This window comes from Mus musculus, chromosome 7 (genome assembly GCF_000001635.26).
Source record: "Mus musculus strain C57BL/6J chromosome 7, GRCm38.p6 C57BL/6J".
Lineage (NCBI taxonomy): Eukaryota > Metazoa > Chordata > Mammalia > Rodentia > Muridae > Mus > Mus musculus.
The window spans coordinates 68,736,682-68,755,562 of record NC_000073.6 but is presented as its reverse complement, the minus strand read 5'-3'; the positions used below and the strand labels follow the sequence as shown (position 1 = coordinate 68,755,562).

Below are 18,881 nucleotides of genomic sequence, written 5' to 3'. Positions count from 1 at the left end.
ATATACAAACGATCAAGACAAAGCATTATGTTTCAAATGAACAGTGGGCTGCTCAAAGAAAGTCAAGAAATAAATTTAAAATTTCTAGAATTTTGAAATGAAAATAAGCACATAACTCACTGGAACATTGAGGGTAAATAAAACATCAAAAAAAAAGATTTCAAATGCGTAACTGATGGCACATCTCCGTGTTCTAGCAAAACAAGAATAATCCAAACCCAAAATTAATATCTGGGGAGAAATAATACAAATCAAGGCAGAATATAATAAAATGGAAAACAATGCAAAGAATCTGTAAAACAGGACTGTTTCTTTACCAAAATAAACAAGACTGACAAACCATTAGTCAAAAGAACCAAAAGAAAAAGAGACCCAAATTCAAATCTCAATTTCAAAGAGAGGAGACATTACAACAATCAACAATGAAATCCAAAGGCACATTAAGTGGATACTCTGAAATGACATTCCAACAAATTAGAAAATCTACAAGAAATGAATAGACATCTATAGACATGGCTTACCAGAATTAACCACAGATGATATAAATAATGAACACAAGTGTATAGCCAGCAGTTAGAAAACCTGAGCATGAAGGTACATCCCTATGATCCTAGCACCAAAGAGAGAGACAAGGACATTCCTGGAGCTTGTTGGCCAGCCAGTCTTGTTGAACTGGAAAGCTCCAGGTTCAATGAGAAGCCCTGCCTCAAAATATGAGGTGGAAATGAATAGAGGAAGATGCCTAACATTTACCCCTAGTTTTATATACGTGTGGCATATGGAAAAACAACAACCCGCATTATACGGGAAACTCAAAGCATTTCGTCTAGGACAAAGAGAGATAGTGGTATGTCTACTATCTACATTATCATTTAATACAGAGTTTGCAGTCTTAGCCAGAGCAATAAAGCATGAGAAAGGGGATACAACTTGGGGAAAGATGAGTCAAAGCTTTCTTTTCAGGTGATATGAACCCACACTTGACAGACTAAAGACAAGCAGGAAACACTTGAATTTGATAAGTTTTCAGAGAATAAACAGGGCAATCTGCACACAAAAATCAACAGCTTTTCTATGTTCCAATAATGAACATTCTGTGAGAGAAATCAGGAAAAACACCCACAGGAGCCTTTAAAAGACAGTGAAATAGATAGGATGGAAGCCAATCAAGGAGGTGAAAGACTGATATAAAGTACTAAAACACGGAGGAACAATTTTGAACAAAACACTATCCTAGAAGAGGAAGAGACATTTAACACAAAACAGATCAAAGATTTCAATACAAACCTGAAACTTTGATGCTACTAGAAGAAAACATGCATGAATCAGAAACACTTCAAGATACAGAGCTGAGCAACACCTTTCTAAAAAGAATTCTGACCACTCAAAAAAAAATGATTAGCATGGGCATTGCATGCTAATAAAAACCTTCTACACAGCGGTCTTTGTGAGCTAGGCTGCATTAAATCCAAATCACTCTGAGATTCTATCTTACTACAGTCAGAATAGCTAAGATCAAAAACTCGAGTGACAGCACATGCTGGCAAGGATGAGAAACAACGGGAACACTCTTCCATTGCTGGAGGGAGTACAAACAAGTTCAACCACTCTGGAAATCAATCTGGCGGTTTCTCAGAAAATTGGGAATACACACACACAAGATTCAGCTATATGTTCCTGAGCATATACCCAAAGGATGTCCCACTATACCACACGGACATTTGCTTGACTCCATTCATAGAAGCTTTATTCATAACCAGAAACTGGAAACAACATAGACACCCTTCAACTGAAGAATGGATATAGAAAATGTGGTACACCTACACAATGGAATACTACTCAGCTATGAAAAACAAAGGCATCATGAAATTTGTAGGCAAATGGATGGAATGTCATCCTGTGTGAGTGTAGTGGCTATTCCTGGTTGTCAACTTGACAATATTTGGAATGAACTACAATCCGGAATTGGAAGGCTCACCAGTGACCCTTATCTGGAGGCTTGGAGATCCTTATCTGGATCTTGGTTTGAAGATCTTGAGCCATAGTGGCTATGGATTCCAGAAGATTGAATCTCCGAGTTAAGGAACACACCTTTAATCTGGGCTATGCCTTTCATCTGGGATTAAAGGTGTGGTGGAACACACCTTTAATCTGGGCTACACCTTTTGCTGGAGACAATATAAGGACATTGGAAGAAGGGAGTCTAGCTCGAGCTCTTGCTCCTTCGCCTGCTTGCTGCGTGAGACTGAGTAACTGCTAGATCCTTGGACTTCCATTCACAGCTGCGACTGAACAATTGTTGGGAATTGGGCTGCCGACTGTAAGTCATCAATAAATTCCTTTATTATCTAGAGACTATCCATAAGTTCTGTGACTCTAGAGAACCCTGACTAATACAGTGAGGTAACACAAACTCATAAAGACATACACGGCAGGTACTAACTTATAAGTTGGCATTAGCCATCAAGTACAAAATAACCATGCTGCAATCCAAGACCCAAAGAAACTAAGAAATAAGGAGGGCCTAAGGAAAGGAATGATGTGCGACTCTTACTCAAAGGTGGGCATAAAATAGACATCAGAGATGGACAGAGGAAAGGAACTGAGTGGGAGAGGGGGTAAGGAGGGAACAGGGTTGGGGATCAGGTGTGGGCAGAGGTGATGACTGGAGAGGACTGGGGGTGTGAATGGAAATCAGTGGGGGCATCTTTCAAAGTAGCTGGAGACATGGGATGAGGAGGACCACCAGGAATCAATGGTGGTGATCATAACTGAGATTCCTACCAGCAGAGGATATGAAGACTGAAGTGTCCACCTCCTGTGGCCAGGCAGGACTTCCAGTGAAAGGAGAAGGGCATCAAAGCACCCACAAAACCTTCTAACTAAAATTTGTCCTGATTACAAGATATGCAAGGATAAAGATGGAGCACAGATTGAGGGAACAGCCAGCCAATACCTGACCCAACTTGAGACCATCCCATGTGAGAAAGCCAGCCCCTGACACCATTAATGTTACTCTGCTATGCTTTCAGACAGGTGCCTTGTATAACTGTCTCCTGAGAGGCTTCATCCAGCAGCTTATGGAAACAGATGCAGAGACCTACAACCAAATATCAGGCAGAGCTAGGGGAGTCTTGTGGAAGAGTGGAAGATAGAAGTGACAAGCAAGAAGGATTAAGAACACCACAAGAAGACCTACAGAATCAACTAACCCAGGGCCATGGGGATTCACAGAGACTGAGCCACCAACCAAAGAGCATGCAGGGACTGGATTTAGACTCCCTATACATTGATGTAGATGTGCAGCTTGGTCTTCATGTGGGTCCTCTAACTATTGGAGCAGGGGTCTCTGACCCTGTTGCCTGATATTTGATCCCTGTCCCCTAGCCAGATTGACCAGTTGGGCCTTAGTGGGAGAGGAGGGTCCTGCTGTAACTTGATGTCCCAATGTAGGGTGGGCCCAAAGAGGAGAAGGGGAGGGGGTAATAGTGGAAAGAATTTGTAAGAGTAGGGCATGGAGGAGAGGATGGAGTGGTCCTATGATCAGGATGGAAAGTGAATTAATTAATGAAAAAATAATTCAAACAGCAGAACACCAAAACAATATAATCTTATCAATAAAAGAGCAAATGATTAGTCCTGACACTTCTAAACAGAAATATAAGTGACATACACACATAAGCACATACACATGCAAACACACATCATAAAGTTTTATGTGTGTATTTCTGTGTTATGTGTGTGTGTATACATTACACTAAACTTGACATAACGTTTTATATGTGTGTATACATATGCATGTGTGTGAGAGAGAGAGAGAGCAAGAGTGTGTGTCTATGTATGAACATGTTCATGCCATGCTATGCATGTGGAGGACAGAGGACAGCTCGCAGGAGTAGTTCTTTCCCTCTCACCTGTAGGTCCTGGGCCTCAAAGTCCAGATGGTCCAGCTTTATGGCAAGTGCCTTTACCTGCTGAGTCATCTCACCAGCCCCAAGAACTACATTTGCTAAACTGCTCTTGCTCACACATCCAGGTGCCTATAGTCTAAAATCATTACTGGCACAATCATTGCTGGCACAATGACTCGTGCTTATAAATGCTAGCACTTAGGAGAGAGAGGGGGTCTGGACACCTGAACTACCCATATTTACTTAGTGTAAACCCTGTCTCTAAAACCTAAAGGTTGGAGATGTGGCTTAGTGAGAGAGAGAGCTTGCCTGCTTTGCAAAAAATCTTAGGTTGGATCTCCAAACCTAGTAAAACAAACAAGCAAAAAACAAACAAGCAAAAAACCAAAATCTTGGTCTCTGGTAGCATGGGATGCCATGTCTACAGTTCTGTCCTGGTGCCAGTCTGTGCATGTCAGTGAACTTTCACCTCTTTCCTAGACACTTAATTTTGAGGAGAACATCTCTCCCTGGAGCCAGTGGAAGATCAGTAAGAGGTCCAGCACTATTCATCTGTCTCAAAACCGGTGGTTGTGATCCATCATTCAGTGTTTGTTAACACACATTGATTGAGTATTGCTTGCTTCTGTGTTAGATACAAAAGGTTAAAAAACAATGCATGAGAGCAAAGTCTTTGTCCTCAGTGGGGGCAATAAACACCGTGCAAGTACATGTTTAAGATCAAGCTGTGCTGTGAAGGAAAGGAAGCAGGGACCATTATAGACACTGTGATCAGGAACCCAAGGGTAGTATTTCGGGACCCCCAGGGCTGGATTTATGGCTCTTTTTACTTTCTTTGAGAAGTGTTAAAGAATCTTTGGACACCCTAAAGCCTTACTAAAGTTACAGTGTTCTTTGAGGGTGTGACTCCTGGCAGGTCAACCATGCTGCAGTGGATGGCCTCTGCTCAAATGTATGAGCAGCACAGATAGAGCACCAGTGAGCTCTATGACAGCAAACCACACTTTAAATTAAATCAACAATTTTGAAAAGAGGACGTGAAGTTAGAATATGGAGGTAAGTATGCGTTTGGAAGGAGTTAGGGGAGGAATGGGGGTAGAATATGAGCAAATATACTGCATGCATGCATGGACTTCTTCAAGAATAGAAATATTATACAAATGAATAAATAGATAGATAACAATAAAAATGCCCGTGTTGATCATCTAAACTCAAAAGAGTGCAGTAAAACAACCTATACTTTCAGAGCCTTGGAAAGAAAATATCCTTCAGTTTCAATTTTCAATTATCAAACCTTGATAACAGCTTACGCACTTAGAATTTTAACGAGGGGAAATAAAGGATTACAAATTGATAGACAAATAATTACACATATTTAAATATTCTAGATACCAAAAGGCTATCTAGAACGGTGTGAATTAAAAAGAAACCAGCAAGAAGAGCTGTGGGTTTGGGGAACAAGTCACGGAGACAGCTGGGCATGTTCTAGGACTATGATCCCGGGGTTACGAAATCCTTTTGGGTGGGGCACTTGTGTGTCAAGTATCGATCTTTTTTTCCAGACATAATATTTGCACACTTTACAACTTATGCATGTATATAACGACCAAATAGAGTATTATTCAGTCAATAATGGAGTCCTTCTGTTTGCATCAGCACCAATAAGTGGCAGGTGCTGTTTTAAAACCACGACCTTATTTAGAGGCAGAAGAACCAGAGACGGAGTCTGGCTGGACTTCAGCAACCAGGAACAGAACTTCTCAGGACAAAAGCACTAAGAATCACAGCATTCTTCCAAGACATTGGCTCTCAGCTAGTACAGGAATTCTGTCTGAGACCCAAAGAGGTGTGGCTCAGAATCATGAAAGTTAGCAGATTCTGATATCTGCTTTAAAGTTCCAAGGCAGCCAGCATAAAGCGAGACTCCTGAGTTCCATTTTCCAAGAAACCTTTTGCTGGGCACTCTGCAGAAGTAATCTTAAACTGGGCCTGCTGCAGCCACAAGTTCATGTTCTAGTACAAACTACTCTAGCCTCTCTGAGCTGGAAAGCCCGCCCCCACTATAACCATAGCAACGCTGACACCAATGCGCCGGTGAGCCGGGAACCGCCCCCTCCCTAACAGATATTGTTTCCCATCCTCTGTCCACATGGGCGCACTGCCTCACTATTGGTCTGTGGCCCAGGACTGTGCCTTGCTCCCACCAATAAAGGTCCTGTGCACGTGCACTATGGTGTCTCCCGATTGGTGAAGCCCTCCTGATCACGCACCACCGTCCTGCTCAGCCTGGTGTGGGGGCGCCAATGAAATGACTAAGTGGCCATGTACAGCCAATGGGAAAGAAGCAGGTTTCGCGACTGGCCAATGGCAGTGCTCTGTAGGCGGGCCGTGTCAGCCCCTTTCCAGTCCCAGTGGGGTGTGTTAAAGAGACAGGGCCCCAGTGCGGGTGTTTCACCCGGCTGGGCGCTGTGGCCGTAGTGGCCCTGGGTGTGCGGCCGGCGCCCGTGACAGCAGCGTCGCGGAGCCGGCTACCCCGACCTGGGGCCACTGCGGATCTTGGTGGCAGAGCCGCATCGCCTGGCGGAATGGGAGGCGAGGCGGGAGCCGATGGTCCTCGGGGCCGTGTCAAGAGCTTGGGGCTAGTGTTCGAAGATGAGAGCAAGGGCTGCTACTCAAGCGGCGAGACAGTGGCCGGGCACGTGCTGCTGGAGGCGGCAGAGCCGGTGGCCCTGCGCGGACTGCGCCTGGAGGCCCAGGGCCGTGCCACCTCTGCCTGGGGCCCGAGCGCTGGGGCCAGGGTCTGCATCGGTGGGGGCTCTCCCGCAGCCTCCTCAGAAGTGGAATACTTGAACCTGCGGTTGAGTCTGCTGGAGGCCCCAGCTGGTGAGCTTGGAGATCCCCAGGGAGGGGGGCGGGAAGGGGCGCGTCCCTGGGTGCTGGGTGGCACTGAGGGAAGCTTCTGGAAGGGGAGTCATCTGCTGTCACGGGGGAAGGGCAGGAGGCCAAGCCTGTGCCCCTACCTGGCTTCTAGGAGGAGGCCAGACCCTTTTGTGTTGGTGTGTACCTTTGAACTTAGCTTCCTGCGATCTTCTAGTAACCTATTACAGAATCGTTGCCATGGAAACCCGCCATCTGACTGTCTGGGTTCTAGGTCCTTCCTCACCTGGAGGCATGGAAGGTGGAATTGGTGACATTCTGTTATGTGGTGCCCAGAGTTTGATGGCCTGCTGCTCCTGCCTGTCCTGGCCCTAGACACTCCCGGGTTCATGATGATTTACAGAAAACTAAATCTTGGGAAAAGGGAAGTGGTACTTGGGTAGTTCGAGAGAAGTGTCTCCTCACTGGGGAACATGAATCTCACTAAGAGCCATCCATTGCTGTAGCTCCCCTTCCTCTTACCTCTCCCCATTCAGAAAGGCCTTTGCAGACAATGCCTGCCATCTGGGCCATTTCTGACTTTTCCAGAAGTGCCCATGCATATGTATGTTGGGTTCATGTGATTGCATTTCATCATGAAAATGCTAGTAACCGTGAGTCAGTCTTCTCTCAGTGGAAACTATTGTAAACTTCTATCTGTCTGCCTCATCATCTTGGACCTATCAAATGCCTTAAGCTTACTACCTAGTGCATCGTATCCTCCTGTGGAGAAGTACAATGGTGTCCAGATAAATCCTCAAATATGTGCCTAACGAGAGCTGTATTTTGGATAATGGGGTGTGGCAGGTGAGAGCTCTACCTGCTTTAATGTCCTTTCCTCACTGTGGATTCCAGGAGTCTTTTCTCCCAGTGATTAATAACCAACAAGGATGTTAAAGGTGGCTGACTGGAGGGAAGGCCGTGGCAGCGAGAGGTAACCAGGTTTCTGTTTAAGATTCGGCCCCTGCGCCTGTAAGGATGAGAACTGAACGCTGCTTTGGTAACATCTGGGCTAACAAATAGGTTTTGACTCACAAGTAAGATCTTGTTGCTTTGTTCTAATGAAACAGCTACATCTAGACAGCTGCCAGTTTTCCTAGAATGTGTTAGCAATGGTTATAGTTTGCTTAAAGTCAGCTTTTATTTAAGGAGTGGGGGAACATTTCCCCCACATACTTACAACTTGGAAGAACTTAGCAACTTGACACAGATTCTCAGGGTCATTAACTTCATAAACTAGTTATCATTCAATGACCTAGGGTGATCTTTTTTTTTTTTAAATAACTGTTGACCCCTAGGATCTATTTTAAACTGTTGGATCTATGTTTTAAAAATCTTCCCAGAATATTCTTTAAAATTATTATTCTTATTGAGCCACTTACTATCATTGTGCCTGAACCACTTCAAGTCCTTATGAAAAAAGATCGTGATAGAAAGACCTAGACACCTCGGCCGAAGAGATGGCTCAGCCATTAAAGGCTAGGCTCATAGCCAAGGATATAAGAAAGTCCCAGGGACCAAAGCAGAGAATTAGCTTCAGTTCATAGGCACCCACCAGAGTGTGACCTTACACAGCCCCTCTCGTCCCCTCTACAATGTTTCTAGATCCCAGGGCTCATGAAAAGGTTTCATGAAAAGCTCTGGTTGGAAGGGCTTTGGTGGATAAAGCAGCTTCCTTTAACATTGTAGCCCTCAGTGGACAGGTGGAAACAGTGAGAGCCATAAAACAGAAGCAGAAATGGCCACACCTTACATCTTCTGAATGTTTCTAATTAAACATAAAAATTAAAAAGAGAAAGAAACCTTTTTACTCGGTATTACAGCGTTTGTCCGTTTCCTCAAATTGGTTTTCTCATTTGAAGTCCTGTAAGGCCTGGGTTGGCTTGCTTCTTGAGGGGCTCTTCATCTCTCTTGATCACTTTTTAGTATGCTAGCAACTCTACATGCCCGTTCCCTTCATCCAAACTCTACCCGCTCATCTGTATTCTGGTCCTCAGCTCCCAGGCCCACCATGAAGTCTCAGGACTTCAGGACTCTGTAGTCTTTACTTGATGCAGATATCCATTCCCCTTTCCTCCAATTGTTCTTTTGAGGACCGAAGTATTCATCCTCATTATCACCCGAGCTTGCCATTTAAGTCCAGTAAATCCACACTGCTAAACATTTGTGTGCACTTTGTCATGTGTCACATGGCGATCACACTCTATCTCAGCTCTGCGGGCCTAATGAGCCCCTTGGAAGCGATAAGGTACAGAAGTGTCCCTTGACTCCAGGCCTCTAGCTCTGCTGAGACCCTCCTGAGGCTTGTGTGGCCGTCCACTCCTGCACGTAGGGAGCCTCTGGGATGCACACTGCATCACACCATGTAATCTGAACCTGTGTTCTTCTGACTAGTTATTGTTCACGTTGCCTTCAGGTCACCAGCCTGTGATGTCTTTCTTTACAAAGTGGACCCGAGTTCCTTGTTTCTCCTTAATGTGAAAAGTAGAGAGAAAGGTTTAGGAGACTCGTTGAGTCAGTGATGCATTCTTATTCTCTAAAGGCACAGGACTGAAATACTGCGTTGTTGATAAGTCAACCAAAGAAACCCATCTTGTTAATGGTTTTGACCACATAAAGTAGAAACAAATTCAGGTAGCAAGACAAATTCCGGATCAAGTTGTCTGCCATCTTTTCTCATCGGATTACCTCCACCCATAATGTATAGCTTTTATGATCTTGAAGGGAAAGTCTGTCACATGCCATAGGGAGCCACTGACCAGAGTGGCAGCCACGGGCTCCACTCTGAATCCACATTAAACAGATTGACTATGGAGATTCATCATAGCTTCTGCTGGTGCTTCTGGTCTTACGCCATCCATTCCTGGACTTTGGCCATTGTTCAGTAACAAATCCGTGCATGAAGTTGAAGGATGCTATCAGGAACAGGAGAAGGGAAACCCCATCACTCTCAGTAGAGCTAACGGGTGAAGAGCTGGCCCTTGCTACTTTGGCTGTTTTGTTTATAACTATTACTAACACTGTTAACAAGTTTTCTACCTCTGTTCAAAGAATACATAGAATGAATATTGTAGTGTAACTAAAGACATGTAACTTGTCAATTTGTTGTAGGTACAATTTAATGTTGATATCTCATGTTAGTAAAATTAATGTATGTGTGTATACATGTGTCTGTATATGCACATATACTGTATTTATTTATATATTATATATTACAATACAATATATATATATATCATATGTACATTTTACACACGCACACGAACTTTTGGCCCTAGATAATACTTTATGATAATTGTATAATTGGTCATTTTGTAGATAAAAGGGGTGTGTGTGTGTGTGTGTGTGTGTGTGTGTGTGTGTGTTGTTTCTTGGTAAAAGACAAATTCTAATTTAATTCTCTCAGTCTGCTTAATGTACTTAGAGTGTATTGGCAGGAAAACCACCTTTTAAAAATGGCTTAGATTGTGAGAACTCGTGATTTACTGCTGGCCTTCGTTAAAATGCAGTATGGTCTTTTTCAGGTGAAGGTGTCACCTTGTTACAACCAGGAAAACACGAGTTTCCCTTTCGCTTTCAGCTTCCGTCTGAGTAAGTGATGCTATGTTTTCCATTTCCTCCCCCTGCCTTACATCCATTATTTGAGCACCCGGTGTTCCCCAACACTGAAGTGTGTGTGCCAATCTGTGGGACCCTCCCTGTGCTTATTGTTCTTTTCCTCCTTAGCCCACATTTTAACGGGTGCTTTTCCTGGCTCTGAATAGCTGAAAATAAGCTCATAGAGCAATATCTTTGGTTTATTTCAGACCTTTGGCAACATCGTTTACTGGGAAGTATGGCAGTATTCAGTACTGTGTGAGGGCTGTTTTGGAACGACCCCAAGTTCCAGATCAGAGCGTCAGACGAGAGCTCCAGGTTGTCAGTCACGTGGATGTCAACACACCGCCCTTATTGGTAAGCTCTGCCCTTCCCTCCTTTCAATAATGATGCCTGCATTTAGTCACTGTCCGCCAGTTCAGGAAGCACAATGCAACCCATAGGCGTTCCCTATAAAGATATGATTCTAGGTTGGGCAAATTACAAATTGTGTGTATTAATGCTATTGATTATATCCCTGCTGTTCAGGGCTGCTTTTGCCAAAAAGTTACACAGGCTTGAAATGCATTAATGAGCCTTAATAACAATAATGCAAAGAAGAGAGGGGTTACTTTACCAGCACGGCCATATTCTCAGGACTGTGGCATTCTAAACTCTCCAATAATAGCAGGTTGAGGAGCAGTAATTACGAAAGAGTATTAATCACACTCAGCCTATTATTGAAGCCCAGGCCATTATGCTATGTATCCCTCCATTCTGCATGTCATTTTCTAACATTAAGTAAGTGTGTGCAGCTGCTGCCACAGCCCTTTCACTTACCATTCCTTATGACAGATTTGGCCACATTAAGGCATTGAACTTCTAATAATCATCAGGAATACTGTAGGCTGGTAAGGAGGATCAGGCTATAAGGAACAACAGAATAGGCAAGATGGGGACTAATGAGCTACATTCTTTTATCTGCACCCATATTATCAAAATAATATAAAATTATACCTTCTACTTTCATGAAAGCTGCTAGGACCAAATGGGTCTTCATTTAAATATGAATGAATGGTGTTATTTTTTACTTCATAGATAATAATGCTGGGATCACTTAAACTTCCCATCGTCCCATCAAGACACTGATGTGGGAAAGATGTGGGTTTTACGATTAGATGTTTCTTTTTCTAACTAATATTTTTAAAGACAAGGGAAAAGCTGGGAGCTAAAAGTTTGTTAGTTCTTATTTTCACAAGAAGTAGAATAACTGTGATGACAGATGAAAGACGTGCATGCATGGGTTAGGCAGCTCCCTGCTCCCTGCTCCTCGCTCCTCCCTGCTCCCTGCTCCCTGGCACAGGCCCCCTTGAACGGCTTCTTAAAATCCCATTTGGAAAAGCAGTGGCATTAGTAGCTTATATCTTTTTAAGCTTGTGTAGAGTTTTAAAACTGTCTCTAAAATTGCCACAGTTTTTACAGAAAATCACTTATTGAGGTTTGCTTTTTGTCAAAAAGAGATACTTGACTTTAGTATAACATCTAAAATAAATGAATAATAAAAGCTAGCCTGCCGCCGCATTTTATAGAAAGCTTGAAGTTTTGTGACCAGAACAGCTGAGTTGTTTTGCTCACTTTGAAGAGTAGAATCCTATAGTGGGCGGGAATGGGCTTCCCCACATTTTCAGGCCTGCTGACACAAGGTATGTGGATACCTTTAAAGCCCCCAGGCTAGTCCCAGGAGACCTGAAAGTTCTGTCTGATATGTAAGCAAAAAGACTGTCTTCTTATCCCGTGGAGTTTAGCCAGGCAGTGTAACATTTTGCTTGAAACAGGGTAAAGATTTCTGGTTCTTTGCATTGCCTTAAAACACAATTCTGTCACACTATTAAGAAAGGCCAGGGGTGTAAGGATGCTTGCTCTGAAAGCAAGAAAACTAGACTTGAGATTCTCAGGACCCATGCGGAAGCCAGGAGTGAACACACATGCCTTTAACCCTAGAATTTGGGGATGGAAGCCGGTGGATCCCAAGGGCTCACTGATAGGGTAGCCAGCCTAGATTAAAAGGCAAGCTTCGGGTTCACTGAGAGACCATGTCTCAAAAAAAAAGAAAAGAAGAAAGTGATAGAAAAAAACTCTGGACCTTTTCCTCTGCCTTCTGCATGTCCCGACATGGATGTACACACCCCCGTGTGCACACACTGTGCATATGCTACACCATACCCACCATGTATATAATGGCAGATCTGTAATATTTACAGTATGAATAGGACCCTTGGTCACTTTTCTAAAGGATAAAGTTGGATGATGTCACACAAGCTTGAATCTGAGACTTCATTCTAGTTTTCATGAGAAGGAAATGGCTTTCAGCACTTGGTATCACATGAGAATGTGAAGGATGGATATTTCTTTATAATTATTCTTCAAAGGAAGATAAGTTTTCTGGGGTGGTTTAATGACAGTCCTTTTGTTTGTAACTTCCAAGACTCCTATGCTGAAGACGCAGGAGAAAATGGTTGGCTGTTGGCTTTTCACCTCTGGTCCTGTGTCACTGAGCGTCAAGATCGAGAGAAAGGGCTACTGTAACGGTAAGCAACAGATAGGAAGTCCTCAGAACAGATGCATGATCAAAATGATTTTAAACAGCAAGCTTTACAACCTATGAAGGACATTGTATTTTAAAATACAAGTAATTAACATTCACATGTTAAAAGACCATGAATAAGAGTCACCAATAATAATTCTGCTTTTCTGACTCTAATCTGGTGGCTTCAGTCACTGAGTAAACCTAAGGAGAGTGGGAAAATGCTGGGACTTTACTTTTCACAGGGCTCTCGGGGAGTTATAGTATAGATGTGTAATGTTGTGGACTAACTTGTCTGCCCCTTCGTTGTTTGTGCCTTAACCCTGTGAGTTCCCGAGAAGCAAAGGCTTCGCTCACTGCGGGGCCGGTTTTTATTCCTGGGCTCTAGGTAGCTTTCTACTTAGCCTCCTACAGCATCATTTCTGCATGTGCCTTAGCTTAATTTATGCATACTGCTTATTTACACATCTTGACATAGCATTGGTGTCTTTTTACACTGGAAAAGTGAGGAGTGCAGTTGGTATTAAATGTCAGCCTCTGCCTTGAATGTCTCTTCCTCTCTCGAAGATTCCCCACAGAAGCTTCAGTAGTGCCAGGCTGGTGCAGATTTTAGCAATGCCTTGAAATTCTTCGGAACCATCCCTGAGTCCTTCTCATTTCTTTTCTCTCTTTAGGAGAAGCTATCCCTATCTATGCAGAAATAGAAAATTGTTCATCTCGGCTGGTTGTTCCCAAGGCAGCCATATTCCAAACCCAGACGTACTTGGCTAGTGGAAAGACAAAGACAGTCCGGCACATGGTTGCCAATGTTCGAGGAAACCACATTGGTTCTGGGAGTACGGACACCTGGAATGGGAAGATGCTGAAGATCCCACCTGTCACCCCATCCATCCTGGATTGCTGCATCATCAGAGTGGACTACTCCTTAGCTGTAATCCAAGCTTCTTGAATCATTAAAAATACATAAAACAGAGCAGCAAGCCATGCGATTGCAAATGTGATCTCTAATTATTGCATCAATACTTGGAAAAATGTTAACATTGCTACCATTTTGGGGTACATGAAGACTGGCCTTCACTGTTAAAACCCTATCTTTACCTGGGGCAATTTAATGCAATAACCTTAAAGGAAGTGAGATGATATGAGGAGTGTTTGTTACATGGCGCGTAGGTTAATTTTTCCAGGAATGTTACGAGTCGTGCCAACTTACAGTGAAACACATGAAGGCCACAGTTCCCTGTCACAAGCCTGTCCTATAGTTAGTGAACTCTTCATTTTGTCTGTTCTTCATTTATGCTTAGTCAGGACAATTTACATTTGTCCTCAAGGTGGCTTGGTGGGATACAAAGACATTTGTTTCTATGAGAAGGACATTGAATTAGCTTAGTTCCCGTAAGATTTACCCTAAACCTGTACCTTCCTAGCCCTCACGCATGCTTCTTCTTTTGTACATATCAGGTATACATTCATATCCCTGGTGCTAAAAGATTGATGCTGGAGCTGCCTTTGGTTATTGGTACAATTCCATACAGTGGCTTTGGCCGCAGAAACAGCAGTGTCGCAAGCCAGTTCAGTATGGACATGTGCTGGTTGGCACTGGCCCTACCGGAGCAGCCTGAAGGTAAAACATTCAAGTCATAGGTGATGAAGTGTTAGAGAGAGACTAGCTGACAACAGAGCACGCCAGGAGTAGGTGTACACGTGTCAGCTCTCCCCCACCACATCACTGTCTACATGGCTGTGACCAATGCCTGACAGAGGGCACAGCAAGGGAGAAGGGCTTGTTTGTCTTAGAGTTTAAAGGTGCAGCTTGGTATGGCCGTGTGGAAAGTTTTAGCTTTGGCTGCAGGGGTGAGAGGCAGCTGGTCACATTGTATCCACAATCTGGGAGCAGAGGGTAATGGGTGCTGGTGCCCAGGATGCCTCTCTTAGCTGAGCAGAGGTCCTGGCCAGTGGACAGTGCTGCCCACATCCAAATGGTTCTTCCTCCTTCAGTCCAGTCTCTGGAAGCTCCCTGACAGTCATGGCCTGTGTTCTGTCTCCTGGGTGATTCTAAATCCTGTCAGGTAGACAATGAAGATGAATATCACAACTACTCAATTGTTTTGTACTACGAAGAATTATACAACATTCCTGGGAAAGGAACCTTGAATGTTTACTTTAGCTAGGACACAAAGCCAGTGACATGCACAGGAATAAAATGGCCATCTATCTCCTAAGGCTAATTTGTAATATTAAAACAATGAAAGATAGTTAAAGTAGAAGTATAGACTGCATATTTTCTATAGCTATATCTCAGAGGTATTTGCTTGCCTAGGTTATAACATGTAGATCACAAAAAAAGTAGAATGTAATTAAAAATAGAATAATCAATATTAGTAGCTGTGTATTAAGGGAACCAAAACTTGTCTTGTGGTGGCCATAATATCTCTTGTTTGACTCCATCTCTTGCTTTTATAAGGGTTCAGAAGACACAAAGTAGTGATTTTTGCATTTTTACATGGCTCTCTTAGCTCAAACTCCATTCCCGTTTCAGCACCACCAAATTATGCAGATGTGGTATCGGAAGAAGAATTCTCCCGACACGTTCCTCCGTACCCTCAGCCCTCTGACTGTGACGGGGAAGCCTGCTACTCAATGTTTGCCTGCATACAAGAATTCCGTTTCCAGCCTCCCCCCCTTTATTCAGAGGTAAAGAAAATTAGACTCATTACGCTGTCTGCAGACACTCCCCTCCACTCATTAGTGTGCTGCTGCTGACTCCTAGTTGGTAGGGTATGCGTATAAACTTGTCCTTACAGTGTTAGATTATCACAGCCACTTACCGCGTTTTCTGGTGACTTGCTTGTGAGCTATGTCATGCAGCATTGTGGATTGCCTTGATGATGTTTTATTTTGCCACAGAAGATAGAGAATTCCGTCACCAGTGGAGGAACTTCATGACAGGTGGTTACCGACTCAGGCTTACAGCTATCATGTAGTTAGAAGTAGGTAGGAGAACCAAGGTGCTATGGCCGTCACCTCTCTCTTCTGTCTCTGTAGGTTGATCCACATCCTGGTGATGCCCAAGAGACCCAGCCTGTATCCTTCATTCTCTGAACAGACTCCAGACTTCACTGTGTTGTTACCAACTTAGAATATCGGTTCTTTCGCCTGCCTTGTTGGATGAAAGAGAAAGTTAACTTCAGAACATCGGTGAACTTCAAGTCCGAAGATGAGAGAAATGAAAGAAGATGAGAACGTTTAGTGGGCCAGGGGAATGGTTACACGGATTCTAGGGTGGGCTCCCTTGCACGCTTTAAAAGTGGATGAAAATAGGAATTGGAAAACGGGAAGTCCTGGTGGTGAGAGAGGAAGTGAAAGAGTGCCCAGACTGTTGAGCAGAGGCGTCTTAGGACCTGGGATGTTACTGAATGTTACTGGAGTGTGCTTTGACCAGGGCTCACACACAGTTGTGAACTTATGGACTTGGTAGGAAGACATGATTTGGGGAACAAGACAGCTTTGAAATGAGTGAGAATGAGCGAGTGGTCTACTTTCAATGCAGTTGAACTCCCCAGACCTTGGGGTCTTCATGATTTCTTATCATGTTACCATAGCAAGGATCCAGGTCCTTGCTGGAGTCAGTGGTCATGTGACATCCTGATGGAACTGACAGTGGCTCCAGGCTTTCGTGAGGAAGCTAGAAGGGATTCCTTAACAGCTTGCCATATCAAAAGGAAAAGAGGAACTGTTCATGAAAGTGTGTGTTGTGAAGGGCTGTACTTACACTTTTAAGAACTGCTTGCAGGGTCTATGTTTGATTTTCCTCGTCCCTTATTTACCTAGGGAATATTAGAAAAAGGAGGAGTAGGCGGGACATCTTTGGGATACCTGATACTGACACAGAACAGAGTGTTCTCTTATCCTACCTCTAGTGGCTTTGTCAGACCTGCTCTCAAAAGTCCAGGCCTGGCTGACCTCTGGGGTTTCTGCTCTATGCAGTTAGCAGACTCCTCTCAACCTGTCACTTGACCTGAAAACTAGACCAAGGGAAATGTCCACGAGCTCAGCATTAAATAGAAATAAATATAAACACCTAAGATCTTAAGAAATCCCAAATCAAAAGAGGACAGGAGCGTGCCTAAACTTGGTTCCTGTGAAGAGGCCCCAGTGGGTGGGTGACAGTTTCCGTGTAGTGCATTTGTGTTCCAGTACATTAGTAATTACATTGATACTGTGATTTTTTTTAATTGTTTTGGTGCAATATTTTGTTGTCTTTGAGCCTCAGGATATTAAGACCTAAGGACTGTGTTGTTGCTGGCAGAGTCAGCCATGTCTCTACCAGCCTCCTCCCTCTGTTCACAGTCACATGCTCAGCCTCCAGTCTGTTGCTCCCATGAACTGAGAAAATTTTCTGACACCAGGTGGGAGGGAGCCTCTCACAGTTAAGAGCTGGACAAGCCAAATTCTAAGGGTTTGATTTAGAAACCCTGGTGCTTCCCAGGCAGAGTGTTGTGCCACACCCATCGTGGAGATGGACTTACCTTTCAGTCACCATGTTTCCTTAGAGACATTCTCCTAGTGTGAAATTTTATATCAAAAGTCAGTGGAGCATTCGTTCAGGGATTTTTGTACCAATGTCCAGTAAATGTGTACTTCTCCCCGCTGAGCATACCTCTCCTGTGGTCATCCTAGCGTCAGTCACATGTATGTCACTGTATGCCATTTTCAAAAATGCCAAATGGTATTGCCAGTAACTGTGGTGTGTGAGAATCACCACGGAACCCTATTTCTTGTTTTGGTTTTTTAGAGATTTCTTTCTTTTCTTTTCTGTTATGTGTCTGTAAACAGTTAGGATTGTTCACATTCCATCTAAACTGCTTTTATTTTTGCCATGGAAAAGATGGTGAGCTGTCCTTTTTTTAGCTTCCAGCCTGTAGTTTACGTGCTATGTCAAGTCATGGTCCATCCATAAAACCAAAATGGAGGGAAAGAAAGCAACAGTACGGAGTGGACAGAGAGAAAATGGAGCGCCGTGGCTCACTGTAGATAAGCCCTGGCAGTCGGGTTGGTTAGAGAAATCATGAAGTCCCCCACAGAACGGAAGCACAGCTAACAGTGGCATTGAAGAGTGCAAAGATATAACTTTATACCTGTCTGTCTGGCCTGAAGCTTATACCCAGGATAACAGGAATGTAGAAAACTACATCTGAAACCCTGTGACTGAAGATCAGACTTTTAGCTGCTAACACTTGCCTGTCTAGTCCCCTCTTGCTCTCATTTAGTTTGGGAAAAACGAAAAGTGCCCTTAGGATTTTCTTTTGGATGCACAAAGCTTGCGATTCAAAGTGAGCATCTTTTGGTGCACACAGACCCTTCCCTTCCCCTGGAGCACAACTTTACTTTCTGTGTCTCTGTTTTGCACAATAAGAAACTCAGTAGGCAAAGGTTGTGTTTTTTTTTTTGGTAAGTTCACTTGCTTTTTAAAATTTTTATTAAAAATGTAATAATTTAACCAAGGGGAAAATAAAGATTGTATTTTGTATTCTTCTTTGAACCCCATGGGTTCCTTTTTGTTAATAAAATGGTTATACTAATGATCTGGGTGGCTCATTTTTTTCTTCCTGAGTTGACTTCAAAGACTGAGTTAAATCATTCTAGACTTAAGGAAAATCAGTAGCCACACAGACAGCATCCTGTTATTAAGGTCATTTGTTTATGCCTGAGATCAAGCCCAATCTGGAGCCTACTAGGTCTGTACACAGGGCAGATGTCCAAAGACATGCAGGGGCTAGCAATCCAAGAAGGCACTGACGAAGGAAGTATAAAGTGCTCGAGTCAAGACGAGAACATACCTTCTTTTATTCCAAATGGCAGATTTAATTCTCAGTTTGGGGTTTGCTTGGCCCCGA

The 18,881-nt window shown here is 43.5% G+C and overlaps 1 protein-coding gene across 2 annotated transcripts; it reads left to right on the top strand.

The window, feature by feature from the left end:
* Window positions 1-6,324: 6,324 nt before the first annotated feature.
* Window positions 6,325-18,569, top strand: Arrdc4 (arrestin domain containing 4). 2 transcript variants are annotated; one of them, NM_001042592.2, is made up of 8 exons: window positions 6,325-6,794; window positions 10,352-10,418; window positions 10,634-10,781; window positions 12,889-12,991; window positions 13,662-13,918; window positions 14,446-14,608; window positions 15,524-15,678; window positions 16,030-18,569. In NM_001042592.2, exons 1-8 carry the CDS (start codon window positions 6,497-6,499, stop codon window positions 16,084-16,086), a joined length of 1,248 nt encoding a protein of 415 aa, NP_001036057.1. In that variant the 5' UTR covers window positions 6,325-6,496; the 3' UTR covers window positions 16,087-18,569. The 2 variants fall into 2 exon arrangements, with proteins under 2 accessions (NP_001036057.1, NP_079825.2); NM_025549.3 differs by lacking the exons at window positions 14,446-14,608; window positions 15,524-15,678; window positions 16,030-18,569 and having other exon boundaries at window positions 13,662-13,970.
* Window positions 18,570-18,881: the final 312 nt, after the last annotated feature.